This window comes from Ornithorhynchus anatinus, chromosome 9 (genome assembly GCF_004115215.2).
Source record: "Ornithorhynchus anatinus isolate Pmale09 chromosome 9, mOrnAna1.pri.v4, whole genome shotgun sequence".
Taxonomy (NCBI): domain Eukaryota; kingdom Metazoa; phylum Chordata; class Mammalia; order Monotremata; family Ornithorhynchidae; genus Ornithorhynchus; species Ornithorhynchus anatinus.
The window spans coordinates 60,289,187-60,310,867 of NC_041736.1; the positions used below are offsets into that span (position 1 = coordinate 60,289,187).

At 57.2% G+C, this 21,681-nt stretch overlaps 1 protein-coding gene across 1 annotated transcript in view; it reads right to left on the minus strand.

Annotated features, from left to right (window-relative positions):
• Positions 1-17,882, minus strand: part of EPAS1 (endothelial PAS domain protein 1) — a 34,658-nt gene extending 16,776 nt beyond the window's left edge. Inside the window, 12 exon segments of the mRNA XM_029071672.1 lie at positions 619-669; positions 672-794; positions 797-818; positions 1,007-1,125; positions 3,151-3,175; positions 3,177-3,236; positions 3,678-3,829; positions 10,226-10,361; positions 10,363-10,417; positions 13,309-13,405; positions 15,654-15,728; positions 17,846-17,882. Of these exon segments, the coding sequence (XP_028927505.1) occupies positions 619-669; positions 672-794; positions 797-818; positions 1,007-1,125; positions 3,151-3,175; positions 3,177-3,236; positions 3,678-3,829; positions 10,226-10,361; positions 10,363-10,417; positions 13,309-13,405; positions 15,654-15,728; positions 17,846-17,882 (952 nt within the window).
• Positions 17,883-21,681: the final 3,799 nt, after the last annotated feature.

Sequence of the window (21,681 nt, forward strand, 5' to 3'; positions counted from 1 at the left end):
CACGCTGAGGCGGTGCCTTTCCGGGCCTTCGTTTCTTCATCTGTAAAAGGGGATTAATCCTACTCCTCCTTGCCTAGACCGTGAGCCCTGTGCAGGTCGGACTCTGTCCAACCTAAAGCACGTCTCTAGCCCAGCGTTAATACAGTGCTTGCATATTAGAAGCCGCATGGTTAGTGGCTAGAACACGGCCTGGAGTCAGAAGTCCTGGGTTCTAATCAGACTCCGCCACAGTTTGGGGACCCGGGCAAGTCGCTTCACTTCTCTGGGCCTCGGTTCCCTCATCTGGAAAAGGGGGATTAAGACTGTGATCCCCAAGTGGGACAGGGACAGGGACCACCTGAGTAACTTGTGTCTACCCCAGTGTTTAGAACAGTGCTTGTGCATAGTAAGCTCTTGGCGCAGTAGTAAGGCTCAGTAAGAACCTCTCCTTTAACGGAAGGAAAGGTATCGAGGGAACACGTCTAGACCAACTCTGTCGTACCGTCTCTTCCAAGCGCTGAGTGGTGCTCTGCACCACAGTAAGCGCTCAGTACATACCACCGATCGACTGATTGATAAGGAAGAGAGAAGGGAAGGAACGGAAGACGGGGAGGGAACGGTCGGGGCGGAGGCCCTCACCGTCATCGCAGTAGGTGAACTTCATGTCCATGCTGTGGCGGCTGAGGAAGGCCTGCTGTCCAGGGGATGTCGATGCCTGGCGGGGTGCTGGATGGGCTGGCACAGGATGATGAGGCACGACTGGAGGGGCTCCTTGTACTCGCACAGGCTGTGTGGCGCCGGGGAGCTGTACACTTCACCTGGCCCGTGCAGTGCAGCACCTGGTGACAATGCAGTGCAGGGGTGGGAAGTTGGCCACCTTCAACCTGGTGGTGCAGGGCAGCCCCCGGGGGCACCGGGAGGAGGGAGGAGGAGGAAGGGAGGGGGCCGGAGTGGCTCTGGGGGCCTCGCTCCGCGTGGGCCCGGGCCCGTCGCGACCCCTGGGGCGGCCGGGCGGCGCGATGGGTACCTTCCAGGTGGCCGATTTGAGGTTGACCGTCCTGCCACGGTTGGTGACGGTGCACTTCATCCTCATGAAGAAGTCGCGCTCTGTGGAGACGTCCTTGCTTTTCTTCGCGCAGCCGGGACCTGCGGGGACGGTGTGGGGAGGGGATGAGGGGCCCCCCCCCCCCCCCCGCTCCCTCGCTACCCACACCCACCCCTTCGGGGAGCATTCAGTGTTGTCCCCCCGATTCCAATCCCCCCCTGAGAAGCAGCGTGGCTCAGTGGAAGAGGCATGGGCTTTGGAGTCAGAGGTCATGGGTTCGAATCCCAGCTCGGGCCACTTGTCAGCTGGGTGACTGTGGGCAAGTCACTTAACTTCTCTGCGCCTCAGTGACCTCATCTGTAAAATGGGGATTAAGACTGTGAGCCCCACGTGGGACGATCTGATTCCCCTGTGTCTACCCCAGCGCTTAGAACAGTGCTCTGCACATAGTAAGCGCTTAACAAATACCAACATTATTATTATTATTGTTATTGTCAGCGGGGCTTGACTCTGCTTCCTGGCCTGAGGGGCTGCCACAGACGCCACGTCCCAGGCCCGGCTCCAGGCGCCTGGGTCCCAACCGCCCCACGGGGGCCCGGACGGGGAGGACGGGAGCGGGGGTAAGGAGGGAGGGGAGGAGTGGGAGAGGAGGGATGAGGGAGGGGAAGACAGAGAAGGGAGGAGGAGAGAGAGAAGAGGGAGAAAGGAGGGAAGAGGAAGGGCAGAAGTGGAGAATAATAATAAAGAATAATATTTATGGCACTTGCTAAGCGCTTACTATGTGCCAAGCACTGTTATAAGGTTAGGTTTAAGGTAATCAGGTTAGACCCAGTCCCCCACATGGGGCTCCCAGTCTTGGGAGGAAGAGGGAGGGAAGAAGGAGGAAGGAGGGAGGAGGGAGGGGAGAAGGGGGAAAGGATGGAGGAAGGAGGGGAAGGGGGTAGAGAAGGGAGGAGGAGTGAGAGAAGGAGAAAAGAGGGAGGCGGGAGGGGAAGAGGGGTAGAGAAGGGAGGAAAGAGGTAAAGGAGGGAGGAGAGGAGGGGTAGAAGAGGGAGAGGGAGCGAAAAGTCGACAGACCAGCGCTCTCCCCATCTTCAAAGCCCAACTAAAATCGCATCTCCTCCAAGAAGCCTTCCCTGACTAACCTCATATCTCGTAACCTTCACTCCACAGAAAACCGCCCTCTCAAAGGTCATCAGTGATCTCCTTCTCGCCAAATCCCATGGCCTCTAACCTAATCCTCCTCGACCGCCTCAGCTACCTTTGACACTGTAGTCCACGCTCTCAGGGCCACTCGTTCTCAGTCTCTTTCGCGGGCTCCTCCTCCGCCTCCCACCTCCTAACTGTGGGAGTCCCTCAAGGCTCAGTTCTGGGTCCCTTCCTATTTTCCATCTATACCAATTCCCTTAGAGAATCCATCGGCTTCAACTACACCTACCTCTATGGGGATGATTCCCAAATCTCCATCTCCAGTCCCTCATCTCCCTCCTCTGCAGTCTCGAATTTTCTCTTGCCTTCAGGACATCTCTACTCTGATATCTCGCCAACACCTCAAACTTAACTTCTTTATCTTATCTCGTTCTATCTTATTCTGTTTATCTCAAACAGAACTCTTTATCTTCCCACCCAGACCTTGTCTCCTCCTGACTTTTCCCCATCACTGTAGATGCACCACCATCCTGCCTGATCACCAGCCTGTCACCTCGACCCATCTCTCTCATTCAACCCACATATTCAATCGTTTAGACTGTGAGCCCGTCGCTGGGCAGGGATGTCTCTATCTGTCGGCCGAATTGTCCAATTCCAAGCGCTCAGCGCGCAGTGGCTCTGCAGCAGTAAGCGCTCAATAAATACGACGACTGATCCTGCGACACGTACGCACTCGGGTCTTTGAAACGAGACTGTAGACTAGAATGCAAGCTCCTTGTGGGCAGGGGATTTTCCGCTAATTCCGCTGTATTCTCCCAGAGTTTAATAGCGGTGCTCGGCGCACGGTAAGCCCTCAGTAAATACACCGACTGAAAAGGGGGTGAGGAAAGAGGATGGAGAGGATGGGGAGAGAAGAAGAGGGCCGGTGTCCAGAGGGGGAGAGGCCGGAGAAGTCAGCGGGCAGAATCCTTCCCTACCGTTCTTCAGGCTCAGATTTTCCCGAAACCTCCTCGTGGTCGCAGGGGTGAGTGAAGTCAAAGATGCTGTGTCCCGTTAACTCCACCTGGGCCGGGGTCGAGGCAGGGGTCAATGGGGCAGGGCAGGGGGACCGGACACACTGGGGAAGACCTGGCTGGGCACTGGGGCATGGGCAAGAGCACGGCAGGCACACACACACACACACCACCACTCTCTCTCTCTCTTTCCCATTTTAGTTAAGGGGAAACTGAGGAACAAAGGCTGTTAAGTCTTCTACGCAGGCCAGGAACAGCCTGGATGTTTGATTGACACCTGAAACCGGGGCTCCCAAAGTTTCAGGGGCGGGAGGAGAGGTAGGAGGGGTGGAGCCAGCCTTGCAGGGAGGATGGGGGGTGGGGGCGGGATGGACGTCAGGGTGGTGGGAGGCTGGGGAGGGGGACAAGGTAGGTGGGAGGGTGATGCCCCGGGGTGGTGGGGGGATGGGGAGGGGGAAGAAAGAGGCAGGCGGAGGGGGGAGCGGTGTTACCTGGGTCAGCCCCATGTACTTGTGGATGTTTTCGGAGAGGAAGATCATGTCTCCGTCTTGGGTCACCACGGCGATGAACCCTTCCAGGGCCTTCAGGTAGAGGCCGTCCATCTGCTGGTCAGCCTCCGCTTCCGGCTCGCTCTCCGAGCACACTGCGAGAGAGCAGAGAGCAGGGGTCGGGGACAGAGGCGGGCGGGGGTCCGTCCATCCACCCCGGGGAACGGACCGAGCCCCTGAAAGTGTGTGAAGCTCTTTTTTAAGCGCTTGGACGAGCATGGAGACAGCGAGGACCCGCGTTCCGCTTGGCTGGAATGATCGTGGGTGGGGCGGGGGGAGAGAAATGGAATAGTCAATGGGGATGGCCATGACATAATGTGAAAATACACACATCATCATCATCATCATCATCATCATAATGATAAATATAACACTGACTGTGGCATTTGTTAAGCACTTACTAAAGTGCCAAACACTGTACTAAGCGCTGGGGTGGACAGAAGCACATCGGGTCGGACACAGTGCCTTGTCATTCACTTAATCCTATTTATTGAGCCCTTACTCTGAGCAGAGGCACTGTACCGAAACGCTGGGAGAGGACAACACAACAATAAATAAATCTTCCCTACACACAATAAACTTGCAGTCTAGAGCAGGGAACAGTCCCACACAGGGCTCCCAGTCTCAATCCCCATTTTCCAGATGAGATAATTGAGGCACAGAGAAGTGAAGTGAAGGGGGGGGCGGGAGGAAGGGTCTTCAGTGGGTGGAGCACGGTACCTGGGCAGGGGGGCTTCTGTATGTAATGTGCTGCACTGGGGGCCCCCTGTGGAGCACTGTACGGGGTGGAGGGAGCACCGGACAGGGGGTGGGGGGAGGCTTCTGTGGGGGCAATTCTGTATGGGAGGGATGGGAGGGAGGTCTCCAGTGGACAGAGCACTGTGCTGGACACTTAGAGCACAAGCTGAAGTGGTTTCAGAGCAATCCCTGCCCCCGACCCAATGGCAGAAGCTGATTCCAGTTGCTGCTTCTAGCGGCCAAAACGCCCACCCAGTCCCCCCTCCCCGCCCCGAGCCCACCTCTCACCTCCCTCCGCCCACCCGGGGTAAGGTGCGGCGGGGTGACCCTAACGCCTGGGGAATCTCATTTCTCTCATCCCCCTCCCCACAGCCAGATCGTCCCTCACAGCTCAAACCAGGACTTCTCGCCCCCAGCCCCCCACAGCTCAGACCAAGACCCTTGGCCCCCACAGTGCTTAAACCAGATGCCCAGCCCTTCCCCCGTCCCCCCTCCAAAAGCTCAGAGCGGGACCCCCGGACCCCTTGAGCAGAGAGAAGGCAGAGAGTCGCCCAGGGCCCACTGCCCGTGCCCGTCCCGCGCTGGCCCTCCCTGGCCGGATCCCGCCGGAGCCAGGGGCAGTGGAGACCAAGGGGGTGGGAAGTGTGTGTGTGTGTGTGTGTGTGTGTGTCCGTCCGTCCGTCCAGGGAGGGGGCAGGGGGTGGGAGGCCGGAGAACAATGTCCTTTAATGCTAAGAATAGCCCAGCAGCATTCCCTCTGCCCCGGGGGCCAGGATGCCAGTGGGGCCCACAGTGGAGGGCCTCTGTCTGTGGGGGGCTTGGTTTCCTTTGGCCCGGCCTTGGAACCCCCCAGAGCTGGTGGGGATATCACCCCGAGACCCCCAGAGTGGGCGAGGACAACACCCTGAGACCTCCGGAGGCTGGGAGCACCACCCCAGGACCCCCAGAGCAGGCAGGGACACCATCCCAAGGCCACCAAAGTGGGTTTGTCTCTTCCCTGAGACCCTTCCTCCCCACCCCCAGGGCACGAGGTCACCACCCTGAGACCCCCAGAGTGGGCAGGATACCACCCCGAGACCTCCATGGGGTCCCCGTCTGTCGGACCGTTTGAGGCTCAGTTTCTGCCCGCGCCTTCCCTACCAGCGAGGTCATCGTTTCATTTTTTTATTCTGGAGAGGGTCCCCAACGCCCACGGCTCCCCGCTCCCCCAGCACGGGAAGTCCCATCCTTCCCAGACGCCAGCAGGGCCGGGAAAAACACGGCTCTAGATTGGGGCAATCCCAGAATGAGCATTATGATCTTCGCTCGTACTCCCCATTCCTCTCCCTTTCTCCGGCCCTCCCCTCCTGGAAACCCCCCTCTCGGGGCAGCGGGGCCAGGGTGCGGAGTTGGCGGTCCAGAGGCCCGGTTCTAGGCTCAGCCTTGCCCCTGACCTGCCCGTGGCCAGGGCGAGTCTTTTCGCTTCTCTGGGCTTCAGTTTCCTCCTCTGTGAACTGGGGTGAAACGATCCCCGGCCCCTCCCCACCCCCTCAGGGTTGGCGGGAGGGCAGAGAGAACTCTTTCCCCGCTGGGCTGGGGGCACGGAGCCAGGGGTGCCTGGGGCAACTCTGCCCGGGGAGTTTTGCCCCGGCCCCGGGCACCCTCGAGCTCCGGGCCTCGTGCCCCAGGCCCACGTGGCCCTCGCTCTGACACCCCAGCCACGAGGTGCCCCTGGAGAAAGAAATTGATCTTGATCTCCCTCCTACTCAGTCCACAAGCTCCTTGAGGGCAGGGCCCCGGCTGGGTCTCACGACCACTCGGGCATTCCGGCCTCCACCTTCGGGAGGTGCTCACTCAATGCCACGGTCTGGGCTCCGGCCTGGGACTCGATCAGAGGTATTTATTGAGTGCTTACCGTGTGCAGAACACTGTACTAAGGCGCTTGAGAGAGCACTCACCCACCCTGGCCTGCCACAGCCCCCGGGGATGGGAAGAAGGCAGACGGGCCCTGGGAAGGGAGCGGGGGGGGGGGGAGGGGGGGTCCGTGCAGATGTATCCTGGCGGAAGGGGTGAGGAGGAGGGGTGGAAGGGGGTGAAGCTTCTTGCCCAGCTGCGCTCCAGAAGTCCGGCTCACAAAACAGATCTGGGTGGCCTGAAAGCATTTCTACAGTCTCGCAGAGAAGTGCAGAGAGGTACCAGCTGCAGGCCTCCCCTCGCTGGGAGGACCGGGCCTCTTAACCTCCTCATCAGTTAATGATGCCACGGACGCCCTTCCTCCTCCCGGCCCCGCCCAGCTGCTATAATCTTCACACCTCCTTCTCCTAGATGTTAGGCAAAGATTATTATTATTATTTATTATTATGCAAAATTCACTTTCGTGTTCTATCTTGCCCTTTCCCCACGAAAGGCACAAATGAAGTGGAAGTGACAAGTTTTTTTCAGGATTGTCCTGTCTCCCCAGCTAGATGCTAAGTTCCTTGAGGGCAGAGCTCATGCCTACTAACTACTGTACTCTCCCAGGCGCTTACTACAGTGCCCGGCACCTGGTGGGTGCTGAGTAAATATCATCAATCAATTGTGCCTGTGTCCTCCCCTCTGCCCCACCCCAACTAGATTGTAAGGCCCCTTTAGGCAGGGATGGCACCTACTTACTCTACTGTACTCAACCATTAGAGGGGTGGGGGGAGCAGTGCGGCCCTAATGGATAGAACCTGGGCCCGAGAGCCAGAGGACCCGGGTTCTAATCCCAGCTCCACCCGTGCCGGCTCTGGGTGACCTTAGGCAAATCGGTTAACTTCTCTGGGCCTCGGTCTCCTCATCTGTACAACGGAGATTCAATATCTGTTCCCCCTCCTAATTAGACAGAGAGCCCTATGTGGGCTAGAGACTGTATCCGGTCTGATTAACTTGTATCTACCCCAGTGTTTAGGACAGTGCTTGACACTCAATAAGCGCTTAACAATTACCATTAAAAAAAAAAAAGACCGCAACAAAAAACACCCCACAAAAGCAAAAAAAAAAAAAGCGCTCTTGCACATGAAGGCAAAGAAGCAGCATGACCTAGTAGAAAGAGCCCAGGCCTGAGAGTCCCGGGACCTGGGTTCTAATCCCGGTTCAGCACCTGCCTGCTGACTGACCTGGGGCAAATCACTTCACTTCTCTGTGTCTCAGGTTCTTCTTCATCACCCTCCTACTTAGACCACGAGCCCCATGTGGAGCAGAACCTCTGTCCCACCCGATTAGCTTGTATCTCAGTACTCTTCACAGAGTAGGCGCTTAGCAAATCCCGTAAAAATCACAGAGGCGTTCAGTACATACTTACTGACCGACCTGTGAGGTCAGGATCTCAAGCTAGCGCTCCATTGTATGCTAACACATCTTGAAAGGAACTTTAAGCCAATCGAATGTTAGTTCTCTCGGTGTTCCGGTTATATTTTTGCCGTTCCCGGGATTGGGAGGAAACACGCGGTCTGGAAGCTATTTTTTCAAGCCGGCTCCGCGATAGGAATCTCGACGCGTAACCCCAGAAGGTCCGCCCTCGGGTTCGGCGAGAAGGCCGGGGTCACTCCCGACGGGCTCTCCCCCCGTCCCGTCCACCGTCCTCGACAAACCGGCCCCCGAGGAAGGCCTGCTTGGTCTCCCCCTCCCCCCCGGCCCTACTGAGGCCGGCCCAGTCCTATTATCCACTGACCCCGAATCGGGGCGGGGGCTCCAACGGCGGCCAAGTCCTCGAATAATGAAAGTTTGTTTTGGCTTGGGGGAGCCTGGGAGCCAGAAGAAAAATGCGGGAAGCTGGAGGGGCTTTTTGTGTTTACACGAGGCTTCCGCTTAGCCTTTTTCCAGGAGACCCCACCCTCAAAATAGAGATTCCGAACGACCCGTAGAGAATGCCGAGACAGGAAGAGCAAAAGAGCATTCAAAGAAGAAAAAAATATGGGCGTTTGCCCAGTAACGCCTTTCGGGTCCAGACCCGCTTCTGGTCTCTGGCCCGCAACAGGTCGAGGGAGGGACTCCTCCGAGCGACGAAAGCGTGGCTACGCTGGATCGGGGCCTCCTCTTTCTTCCGCCTTCCACGTTCCTTTCATCTCTTTCTCCTCCTTTCCCCTCCTCCATTTCCTCCTCCTTGTCCTCTTCCTCCTCCCCAGTCCCTCCATCTCCTCCTTTCTCCTCCTCTTCCCTTCTCCTCCTCCATTGCCTCCTCCTCGCCCCTCCATTTCCTCTTCCTCCATTGTCTCCTTCTCCCTCCTCCATTTCCTTCCGCTCGTCATCCTCCTCCCTTCCACTGCCTCCTTCTCCTTCCTCCTCCTCCATTGCCACCTTCTCTCTTCTCCATTTCTTTCCCTCCATCTCCTTCTCCCCTCTTCTCCACGCCTCCCTCTCTCACCTCCATTTCCTTCCCTCTCCTTCTCCTCCACTGCCTCCTTCTCCCTCCTCCATTTCCTCCTCCATTTTCTCCTGGATCTCTTCCTCCTCCTGTTTTCCTCCTCTTTCTCGTCCAACTTTCCTCCTCAGCCCCTCCATCTCCTTCTCTTCTTTCTCCTCACCCACCCCCCTCCTCCTCTCCTTCTTGTGGGTGTTCCTCTCGGTAGTGATGAGCAGCAGCAGATGCCAGAGGCCCGGAACTCTGTCCTGGCCCCAGAGGCACTCGATAAATGTGATCGATTGATCGGTTGATTGGCTGAGGGAGAGTCTCTAGTCTGGGATTTGGCCTGTCTATCCCTGTAGACAGCTCAAGGAGAGGAAGGGTCCGGGACCCCTCAGGCTGTGGTGTGGGACAATCGGTCAGGCTCAGGGAAAGTCAGGCAAGCAAGTCTCTCCTCAGGATGCCTCCCGTCTGCAAACCCACCAGAACCCGGACCTCCTTCTCCCTCCTCCATTTCCTTCCCTCCATCTTTTCCTCTTCCATCGCTTCCTTCTCCTTCCTCCTCCATTTCCTCCTTCTCTCTCCTCCATTTCTTTCCCTCCGTCTCCTTCTCTCCCCATCTTCAAACGCTCTGGACATCTCACCTCCTCCCCAGCTGGCTGGCCGAAGGCCACCTCTCTTTGGTGACTGTTCCCACCCCTTAGCGGGGCCTAGGGGAGAGAGCGCTGGGCTGGAGTTTAGTATAATGGTCCACACACAGTAAGCGCTCAATAAATACCAGTGATAGATTGATAGATAGATTGATTGTCATTCTCAAGCAACCGCTCAAAGACGTAAGAGAGAACTGCGGTCGAAGGGGGCTACAGCCAGAGAGGCGAGGAGGTGGCAGAAGACCCCGGACTCTTCCTCAGTTCGCCCCTCCTTCCCTTGCCAGGCTCTTCTCCCCCTACCCCCCCATCACACCCCAGGCACCTCTCCCAGTCCTGACACCCCACCCTCACTCCTAGCCCTCCATCCGCCACTCAAAGACCTCCCCTCCTTCAACCCCCACCCTCCTCTGCCAGGAAGCCCTCCCCGACCACCCGCGCCGGCGAGGACGGACCCTTTGGAAATCAAGGTCTGGGTTTCACTCGGCCTGCCAGTCTATCTCCCAAAGCCAGGCTGTAAGCCGTGTGGGCAGGGGGCTGAGGGGGGCTTCTCTTCTACCTCCCCTGGGGCACCCCTGCACCCCTTTGTGCGCAGCGAGAACCCCTGGGGCCTCCTTACTCATCCTGGCTCAGACGGGGTGAGGATCGGGGTGCGGCGGAGGCCAGGGTCTGTCGGGCCTGGGAAGGGTCCCTCTGGGGGTCGGTGGGGAGGAAGGATGGGGATGGTGACCGAGCGGCCTTCCCCAGACCCCGCGCCCCATTACCTGCAGTCAGGAGCTTGTGGGTGCGCAGGAAACTGATGGCGAGACGCATGATGGAGGCCTTGTCGAGGTGGGAGCTGATGGTGTGAGGCAGGGGCAGTTCGTGGGCCAGCTCGTAGAACACCTCCGTCTCCTTGCTGGCGCCGGCACCGAGCCGCATCCCGAGACTTCTCCTTCCGGCGCTCCGAGCTGCTCCTGTGGGGACGGTCCAGACCAGCACGTCAGTCCCCTGGGACCCAAGACTCCCGGTCCCCCATCCCCCGGTTCCTCCCCAACCCACTGGGACCCCTCCCCACCGTGTGCTGCAGGGCTGACCCCCAAGGGCAAGCCACAGGGCAGACCGCTGTACCGGGCACCTCCTGTGGCTCTTCGGGGCTCACATTTCATTCATTCGATCGTATTTATTGAGCGCTTACCGTGAGCAGGGCACTGTGCAACGCGCTTGGGAGAGGACAATACCACAATAAACAGACACATTCCCTGCCCACCCTGGGCTTAACGTCTAGAGGAGAGCAGACAGACATTAAGAGAAATAAATGACAGATATGGATGTAAGTTTGGGGCTGGGACGGGGGAAGAACAAAGGGAGTAAGTCAGGATGATACAGAAGGGAGTGGGAGAAGAGGAAAGGCGCGGTCAGCGAAGGCCTCTCGGAGGAGATGGGCCTTCGATAAGGCTTTGAAGCGGGGGAGAGTAGTTGTCTGTCAGATTTGAGGAGGGAGGGCGTTCTGGGCCGGAGGCAGGACTTGGGCCGGGGTTGGCGAGACAGAGGCACAGCGAGAAGTTGGCATTGGAGGAGCGAAGTGTGCGGGCTGGGTTGGCGTAGGAGAGTAGCAAGGTGAGGTAGGAGGGGGCAGGGTGATGGACCGCTTTAAAGCCAACGAGGAGGAGTTTTTGTTTGATGCGGAGGTGGACGGGCAACCGCTGGAGTTTTTTGAGGAGTGGGGTGAGTGCTGTGGGGAGAGTGCTGTTCTGGGCACCTGCTCTGGACAGAACACTATCAGATAGTGAGGCAGTACAGCTCTTGGTTCACGGCGGATCTTTGCAGTGGTGATAGGCCGATCCCGGCGACATTCCACTTACTGAGCACTTACTCAGTAAGCACTGAGCACTTGCTATATGCAGAGCACTGAACAAAGCGCTTAGGAGAGTACAAAAGAGTCGCTAGACACATTCCCTGCCCCTAACAAGCTTAGAGTCCAGATGGGGAGCCAGGGAAAACAACGTTTCTCTCCATTCCCCTCCCAGACTTTCCCCTCCCTGACCATCCAAAACCCCTGCCTCTGCCCTCTCTATCCCAGCCTCTCCCCCAGTGACCCAACACGGACCAATCAACACCCCGACTCTCCCCTCTCATCGATCCCTGACTCTTTCATTCATTCATTCAATACCATTTATTGAGCGCTTACTATGTGCAGAGCACTGTACTAAGCGCTTGGAATGTACAATTCGGCAACAGAGACAATCCCTGCCCAATTACAGTCTAAACGGGATGGGCTTACAGTCCCCTCAGTGTCCCAGCATGAACCACCCAACACCCCTGACTCTCCCCCAGTGCCCCTGACCCAGCACAGATGCCCGTTCAGGATTCTGTCCCAACCCCTGTGGACCCGCTGGTGTTTCCCGCTGTCCAACTTCCTGTCCAAGGACAAAAACATTTTTTTTTTTTTGTATTATTGGCTGCAGATCTTTCCTCCTCCTCCTCTGAATTCCCACGGAGGGGGGATGGGGAGGGAAGGGTGGAAATGGGGATTCAAGGATCCCTTCCCGACTTTGTCCCTGCCACACTGAAGTCACGACATGGATGAGCCTTCCCCGTTCTGTGCAAAGGCTGGGAGTGAAGATGCAGACCAGCTCCTTGCCTTCTCTCTCTCTCTTTTTTAATGGTATTTGTTAAGCGCTTTCAAATGCTGGGATAGATACAAAGTAATCAGGTTGGACACAGTCCATGTCCCACATAGGGCTCACAGTCTTAATCCCCATTTCTGAGATGAGGAAACTGAGGCACAGAGAAGTGAAGTGATTTGCCCACGGTCACCCAGCAGGCAGTGATGGAGCCGGGATTAGAACCCAGGTTCTTCTGACTCCCAAGCCCGTGCTCTAGCCACTAGGCCACGCTGCTTCCTGGCTCTCCCGGGCCAACCTTCCCCGGCCCGGTCTCCCCAAGCCCCCCTGACGGCACAACTCCCCTCCCCACCACTGCCAGACCTCCCACCCTCAGCCTCTCCTCAAGCCCCCCGCATCCATCCCTCGGCCAGCCGCATCTCCCCAGCCCCCAGCTCGGCTCGGTGGGTTTCTTCCCTGAGCTGCACGGCTCCTGGTGGAGTCTCTCCAGATGGCGGCAGGTGGGAGATCTTTATCTGCCAGGACCCCCCGCCCCCGGGGGTCCAGGCTGCAGCCTTGGAGGGGGGGTGGGGAGGCCCCGATCCGATCCGGGGCCGCAGATAAGGCGGTGTTTGCGTCACCCTCGGAGGGCCGGCTGACCCAGTCGGCGCTCTCTGACCGAGAATGTGCTCCGGCCGGCAGGGGCGGGGGGCAGGGGGTGGGAATCAGGGGACCCGACCGGCAGTGATAATAATAATAATGATAAACAGCGCTCAGCACACAGTAAGCGCTTAACAAATACCATCATCATCATCATCATTATTATCGTTAACTGTGGTGTTGGTTGAGAACTTACTACCCGCCAAGCACTATACTAAGCGATGGGGTAGATACGAGACAATCGAATTGGACACGGTCCTTGTTCCACAGAGGCCTTGCAGTCTTAATCCCCATTTTCCAGATGAGGGAACTGAGGCCCAGAGAAGAGACTTGTCCAGGTTCACACGGCAGACAAGTGGCGGAGCCGGGATTGGAACCCAGATCTTTCCGACTCCCAGGCCTGGGCTCTATCTACTTGGCCACGCCGTCTGTGGTGACCTCACACACACACATACAGAGACCCCCGTCCCAAGGGGTTCTACTCTAGTGGCAGGGTGGTCCTAGCCCCAGATGGTTCCTCGCTCCACCTTGTCAGTGACCTCTGAATTCCTGAACTCTTCCAAATTTTTTTATGTGCATTTAGCATTATATCGTGCAACTACCGGATGCCTCCTGGGGGCAGGGAGCCGCACTGGGCACCTCCTGGGGGCAGAGAGCCGTACTGGGCAGCTGTAGCGGGCCCTTCCCATAGGCAGGACACTGTAGTGGGCCCCCGGGACCATTCGACTGAAATTAAGGACCCAGGCCTTGGCCGGGAGGGGCCTTCACGCCAATGGAAGAGCCTGGCAGATGCACAGTAAGAAGCGTGTGGGACCCCCAGTCCCAGCCCACCCATCTCCTCCGGATGGGGCCGGAGCCCCCCGTGCCCGAGATTTACGCGGGTCGCGCGGGGAGGCGGCGGCCGGCCGCGATCCCCCCCTCCCCCGGCCGGCCCGCCCGCCCCCCGGCCCTGGCAGCCTTGGCGGACGGACGCCGTCCGCACCGGATGTCTTTGTTGCTGAGACAAAGGGGGGCGGTGGGGATTGGGTGGGGGCCGCAGCTCCCTGGGAAAGAAATCACCAGGCCGGGCAAGGACTTACTTCCTGCCCTCTCTGGCCCCGGGCAGCCCAGCACCGTCCCCCAGCCTGTGCCCCTCCACCCAGCACCCCCCAGCTCATGCCCCTCCACCCCAACCCCCTCCCCGGCTCGTGCCCCTCGGCCCCATCCCCTCCCCGACCCCCGCTCATTCCTCTCCACCTCGACACCCTCCCCCAGCCCATGCCCCTCCTTAAATGGAGAACCCCATCCCACCCCAGTCCCCGGGCTCTTCCTCCGTTCGCCCTCCACTCCGCCTGCTGTGTGACCTCAGGCTTGTCACTTGACATCTCTGGGCCTGCGTTTCCTCAACGGTGCAGTGGGGAAGAGTTATCTCCCCCCACGACCCCACTCCACACCACCCGCCTCCGCCTCGCCCTGCCTCCCGGGGATGAAGCGAGGATAAGGTGCGATGGCTGACGGGAACGGGCCTGGGAAAATAGCCTGCGCTCTGCACATTCCAGAGGTCATCAGTTCTGTCTCTGGCAGGTGGACGCTGCCCAGGCCAGGGGCTGGGGGCAATCTGGGACTCGGGAGTCTTGGAACCCTGAGCGAGGAGCAGCGAGATCAAGGAAAGCAGGTCCGGAAGAGGCCACCTCCTCTCACCTGTCGACTCTCTCCTCCCATTCCGCCCCGGCTTAAGCTCTTCTCTTCTACTGGCTTTTTTATTATTATTATTATTTTATATATTGGCATTTGTTAAGCGCTTCCTACGTGCCAGGCACTGTATTGAGTGCTGGGATAGACACAAGTTAATCGGGTGGGACACAATCCACGTTCCTCAGTCTCCAACCCCATTTTGCAGACGAGACAACTGAGGCCCAGAGAAGTGAAGTGATTCGCCCAAAGTCCCACAGCAGACGAGTGGCGGGGCCGGGATTAGAACCCAGGTCCTTCCGACTCCCAGGCCCTTGCTCTATCCACTAGGCCACGCTGCTTCTTCTGTCGCCCGTTACAGCACGGTACACACAGCGGACTCTGTACGTCCCCTGGCTCACGGTAGGTGCCCAGGACAGTATAGAGAAGCGCTCAGTATATAGGCACCCGGGAGGATATAGGAAGCAGCACGACCTAGTGGATTAAAGCACAGACCTGGAGGCCAGAAGACCTGCTTCTAATCTTGGTTCCCCCACTTGCCTGCTGCGTGACCTAGGGCAAAGTCACTTAACTTCTTCTGTACCTCAGTTTCCTCAACCGCAAAATGGGGATTCGATCCCTGTTCTCCCTCCTTAGACCCCCATAGGACAGTGACTGGATTCGGTCCAATTAACCTGTATCCACCCCAGGGCTCAGAACAGTGCTCGATCCAAGGTAAATGCTTAACAAATACCCACCGAAAAAAGGATGTGCAGAGATGAATAAACGCTCTTGACGACGGTGATCTGGGGAAACCGCAAGGAGAAGAGACTGACCCGAGGGTGAAGAGGATGGGAGAGATGGGGGGACACAAACACACGCACACACGCGTGACCACTTGGGCCCACCCAGAAGCGACGAGAAGACAGAGGCGGGAGACCGGACGAGGCCGACGGGACTTTTATGAATTGGCATCTAAGGATTTTGGGGTGATCAGGGAGAGAAGCAATGTGATCTGGCACATAAAGCCCAGGCCCGAGAGTCACAAGGACTTGGGTTGTAACCCTGGCTCGGTGACTTGTCTGCTGTGTGACCTTCACTTCTGTAAAGTTGCTTCCCTTCTCTGGGCCTCGGTTTCCTCATCTGTAAAATGGGGATGAAGACTCTGAGCCCCAGGCGGGACAGGGACTGTTTCCAACCTGATCTGCCCCAGAGCTTAGTACAGTGCCTGGCACATAGTAAGTGCTTAACGAATAACATAAATAAAAAGAATAAAGATGCTCTGAGCTTCTCTTACGTCCATCAAGTCGCTGGCCTGAACTTGGGAGGGCCCGGAGGGGCCAAGGCTCCGCGGGGGCGGTCAGGAAGAGACCTTTAAGACGAAACTGTTTTCTTATTTTAAAGAACATTTGTCCCTGAACCAGGCGTCCCCTCTCCCCTACCCCGGCAGGCCATCTCTCCCCCGGGACCCAGTCGCTCATTCGATAGTATTTATTGAGCGCTTACTGTGTGCAGAACACCGTTCTGGGCACTTGCGAGAGTATAATATAAGAATAAACAGACACAATCCCTGCCCACAACGAGCTTACAGTCTTGAAGCGAGATAAACGTTAAGATGGGAAGCAGCATGGATCAGTGGAAAGAGCCCGGACTTTGGAGTCAGAGGTCATGGGTTCGAATCCCGGCTCTGCCACTTGGCAGCTGTGTGACTGTGGGCAAGTCACTTAAATTCTCTTTGCCTCAGTTCCCTCGTCTATAAAATGGGGATTAACTGTGAGCCTCACTTGGGACAACCTGATTACCCTGTATCTACCCAGCACTTAGAACAGTGCTCTGCACATAGTAAGCGCTTAACAAATACCAACATTATTATTATTATTATTATTATTATTGTCTGTGTGGCCAGTCAACCCACAGGTGGCCGGCCCATCCCGGGACCCTGACTCTTGTCCGGACACCCACGGGGACCGAGCACGACTAGGATTCCCCCTCCCAGGCCCCACCCCAGGAAAGAGCGGAGTCCTCTTTCCATAAGCAGCATGGAACAGAAGCAGCGTGGCCTAGTGGATAGAGCAGGAGCCTGGGAGTCAGAAGGACCCGGGTTCTAGTCCCAGCTCTGTCACTTGTCTGCTGTGTGACCTTGGGCAAATCGCCTCATTTCTCTGGGCCTCGGTTCCCTCGTCTGCAATAATAATAATAATTGTGGTATTTGTTAAGCACTTAATATGTGCCAGGCACTGTACTAAGCGCTGGGGTGGATACAAACAAATCAGGGTGGACACAGTCCCTGTCCCACATGGGGCTCACAGTCTCAATCTCCATTTTACAGATGAAATAACTGAAGCCCAGAGAAGTGGAGTGACTTGCCCGAGGCCACCCAGAGGATAATAATGTTGGTATTTGTTAAGCGCTTACTATGTGCAGAGCACTGTTCTAAGCGCTGGGGTAAACACAGGGGAATCAGGTTGTCCCACGCGGGGCTCACAGTCTTAATCCCCATTTTACAGATGGGGGAACTGAGGCACAGAGAAGTTAAGTGACTTGCCCACGGTCACACAGCTGACAGGTGGCAGAGCCGGGATTCGAACTCATGAGCCCTGACTCCAAAGCCCGTGCTCTTTCCACTGAGCCACGCTGCTTCCCCAAGATGAGAGGTGGAGCTGGGATTAGAAGAACCATGTTCTTCTGACACCCGGGCCCCTGCTGTATCCACTATGCCATGTCTGTAAAATGGGGATGAAGGCCGTGAGCCCCATGTGGGACAGAGACTGGGTCCAACCTGGTGACCTTGTATGTTCCCCAGCGCTTCGAACAGCGCCTGGCACCGTAAGCGCTTAACGAATACCATTAAAAAATAAATAAATAAAAATAGGGTGGGTGGGTGAGGCTGGAGGTGAAAGAGATGCCCGCTCACCCGCTTGCAGCCTCTCTATCAGCAGGACCCGTCTAGGGGTCTGCAAGGCAACTTTGGGGGGTGGGTCTGGAAAACCAGTCCGAGCCGACCCCTGGAGTAGACCACTAGCTTTGACGCCCCTTTCCCCTGCCAAGGGCAGCCTTCCGGACCAGGCCCCGGGACTGACCACTGGAGGAGACCCCCCATTGACATGGACCGCCCCCCAAGGATGGAGGCCTCCCCTGCCCCGAACAGAGCTCTGGGGGTAGTTCACCCCGCTACCCACCCAGTCCCAGGCCGAAACTGCAGATACACGTGGTTGCCGCTCCACGCTTATCTGCGGCTCCTTATCGGGGCCTCCGCTTGCAACGGTGTGCCGGGGATTTCTCCGTAATTACCGCCCGATCTCGGACGGCACCGTTCCGCTCCCCTCCGGCGTCCACCGCATCGCCCCTTTCCCACAGTCGCGACCCAGGACCCCACCACCCCGAGCCCACCAGGCCCTGTCCATCCCTAACGGCGTCCCACTGGTCATGCCTATCTAAAACCCCGCCCCCACCCATCCATAACCCCACCCCCAGCTTCACCCCACTTACCCATAACCCCTTCCCCGCTCCGGATCCTCCCGTCCATAACCCCATCCCACCTGATCTGGACCATTCCTCTGTGTAGTCATGCACTCCCTCTCCAGCCTCCACCCATCTGTGACTCCCCTCTCTCCCTGCCAAATATTGGGGCTCCCCTATCCAGGGGGCGGGGAGTGGGGTCAGGCCATGGGACAGTGTAGAAGCCGTCTGGAGGGACAGGAAAGGGTGGACTTTAGCGAAGTTGTGGAGGTAGAACAGACATCGTGACATCGTGCGGGTCGAATGAGAGATGAGTCGAGCATAACGCCAAGGTAACGGGCTTGTGAGCCGGGGACGGGGGGATAGGTGGCGGTGTCTACGGTGATGGAAAAGACAGCGGAAGGACCGGGTTTAAGGGGAGAAGATTGGGAGTTGCATTTTGGACGTGTAAAAATGGAGGTGACGGCCGGACGGCCAAGAAGAGATGTCCAGGATGCTGGAGGAGAGGCCAGACTGCAGAGGAGAGAGAGACATCGGGGCTGGAGATGTCGATTCGGGAATTGGAGTGAATGAGTACTCCAAGTGAGTGGGTGTAGATGGAGAATAGAAGGGGACCCAGAGCTGAGCCTCGAGGGACCCCCCCCCCCATTTAAGAGGTGGGAGGCAGGGGAGGACCCCGCCGAAGACACTGAGAATGAGCGGCCAGAGAGCTAGGGGGAGAACCAGGAGAGGACAGTGTCGCTGGAGGATAATGGATAATGCTTCCAGGAGAGATGGGAGCGGTCCACAGTGTTGACTGCTATTCCTCTTATATGTTCCAAGACACCCGGTACAGCCCTCTCCACGTGGCAGGCACCCATTACAGCCCTCTGCACGTGGCAGGCACCCAGTACAGCCCCTGCAAAGAGGAAGTGTTCAGTACAGCGCTCTGCATACTGAAGCATCCAGTAGAGTGGACAATACTGCTCAGTACTCAGAATATATGCAAGGTGCAAGCACTCTGCACACAACATGCCCCCCAGAACAGCACTCTGTATGGCGTATACCCCCAATATAGCCTTCTGCATGCAATATACAACCAGTACAGCGCTCTGCATGCAATATACACCTAGAATAATGCTCTGCGTGCAAAGTTTGGCCCAGTCCAGGGTTCTGCACACACCGTACCCCGCATGCAGCGCTCTGCACACAATATACACCGAGTTTAGTGCTCTACAAACAATATGCACCCAGTACAGTTCTCTGGACACAGGAAGGGCTCAGTCAATGCAACTGAGGAGGAGGAGGAGGAAGAAAAGAAGGAGCGGGAAGAAGAGGCGGAGGAGGGTACCAGAAGTTAATATCTTTCTGATGTTTTTCCCACGTCGATCCGAACAGAAATCATCTTACTGAGCAAGGGACTGGGAGGATTTGAATGTGGAAGGAGGGTGAGGGCTGGTGCCTGGAACAAGTGCCCTGTGTTTTGAAGCTCCGCCACCTGCTTGACAAAGACCTTGGGCGAGTCATTTCACTTCTCTATGCCTCAGTTCCCTCAACTGTAAAATGAGGATTCAATATCTGTTCTCCCTTCTCTTTAGACTGTGAGCCCCATGCCGGACAGGGACCGTGTCCGACCTAATTAACTTGTTCCTACACCAGGGCCTAGGACAGTGTTTTACACATGGTAAGCGCTTAACAAATACCGTTAAAAAAGAAAAAGGCAGAGCCCTAAACAAGGCTTGTCCAGCGAGACAGGGAAACCTCAGTGGTTTCTAGGAGATCCCATCCCCTCCCGCCTCCTCCTTCATTACAGTCCATCGTCTGGGATGCTTGGGGGGTCAGATAGAGAGAGTGTGTGTGTGTGTGTCCCCAAAAACATGTGCGAGGCCAAACATCGCCAACACTGTCCTGAGAATAATAATAATAATTATGGTACTTAAGCACTTACTAGGTGCCAAGCACTGTTCTTAGCACTGTGGTAGATACAAGTCAATCGGGTTGGACACAGTCCCTGCATGGGGCTCACACTCCTAATCCTCATTTTACAGATGCGGGAACGGGCCCAGCGACTTGTCCAAGATCACACAGCAGATATGTGGTGGGGCCCGGGATTAGAACCCAGGTTCTTCTGACTCCCAGACCCGGGCTCTACCCACTAAGCCACGCTGCTTCTCAGAACTGGACACTGCCACTCCCACCGAGGCCGGGGAGGGGAAGGGGGGGGCATTCAGGGCCTGCAAACTGCCCAGCTGGGATCAGGACGAGGGGGTCTCTGGGGGCTCTCTGGGCAGCAGAAAGGAACTCATGCCCCCCTGCGGGCACCCCCGGGGCCCAGGACAGGATGACTGGCTCCGTTAGTCCGAGGCTGAAATCCCCGAGCCACCTCGCCCTTGGAAGCCCCGGGCTGGACTCTCGACGGATGAAACCGCGGCATCGGTGGATAGCGGGCAAAAGGGTGGTGGCGGGGCCCTCGAGGGACCGAGGGAGAAAAGCGCGAGGGCTGCCTCCCTCTCCACCCCTGCCCACCCCAAAGGGAGGGAAACCGAGGTCCCCGGAGACCCCGCACCCTCCCCACAACCAGCTCAAGCCACTGCCTCGACGGGGCACTAGGAGGAAGCGGGTGCCGGTCGGCATCCTGGGCACACGTTCTCTTTATTAGGAATGAGCCGCCGACACCTTCGACTCTCCCCCAGAATCCCGTCGACCTCCCGGGCCACAGCGACAAGGGAGGCCTGGGAGCGCCTCACCACCGACCGCTGCCTCAGTGCCACGGACAGCTCAAACCTCCCTCCACCTCCCTTTCCATCCACCTTCTTCCACCTGCCCTTCCCTCTCTCCACCTCCCCTCCATCTCCGCTCTCCTTCCCTCTCAGTTCAACTGCAGAAGTTTAACGTCAAAATTATGAACGTGCTCTCTCTCCCTCACTGCCTCCCTCTCCGTGTCCTCCTCTGCCCCTCTCTCCGTGCCCCCCACACCTCTCTCTTCCTCTTTGCCCTTCCCTCTCTCTCTCCCCCCACCCCAAACTGGCATCTGACAACTTAGCCATGACTTTGAAGAAAACGCTATCTTGGGCCCAGCTTCTAGCTAAAGGAAAAGTTATAAAGTGAGGGCGCGCGCGCACACACACACACACACACACTTTTTTTTTTTTTTAACCAGGAAACTCTAAATCTAGATCAAGTAGTCCCTTAGACTGTTTTTGGCCCCACATGGTCCTAGGCTGAGTTCAAAGGTGACAGTTTTCCCAGAACCTCATTAAGCATAATGTTTATTTCATACGTTTAAAGGTTGCAGAGTTTACTTAAACCATGCTCACTTTTAAAAATAATCTCTTTCCCTAAAAAAAAAAAAAGAAAGAAAACAGAAACAGGCAGACTGCTGCCAGCAGAGGCTTCTGGGAGGATCCTTTCGTGGGGAAATCGGGGTCCAATCCCCGCTCCGCCCTGACGACGTGGGACCTCTGGAAAGTCCCTCGACCATTCTGGGTTTCGGAGACCCCCGTGACACCTACTTATTTCACCAGGGGTGGGGAAACAGCTTGAATTTGTCAAGGGAAGTTACCATTCTAAAGCCTTCTACGTCGAACACTTCATTTAGCCTTGCGACACCTCTCCCAGGTCCTCTGCGAGGGAGGGAGACGAAGGGTTCTTTTTGGAGGAGGAAACTGAGGCCCAGAAAGGTTAAGCGATGGACCCGAGGTCACCCAGCGGGCTGGGGCGGGACTCCGGCTTCCAGATCCGGCGTGTCCGTGCGGGTCGGAGAAGACCGGCGGCCCAGGCCCTGCGTGCTAGAGGCCAGTGGGTTCTCAGAGGTGCCGGATTGGGCAATGAATTCCCAGTTGTTAGTCATCGGATCGTCATAGCCGTGGCGGGACGCTGTCGGGACG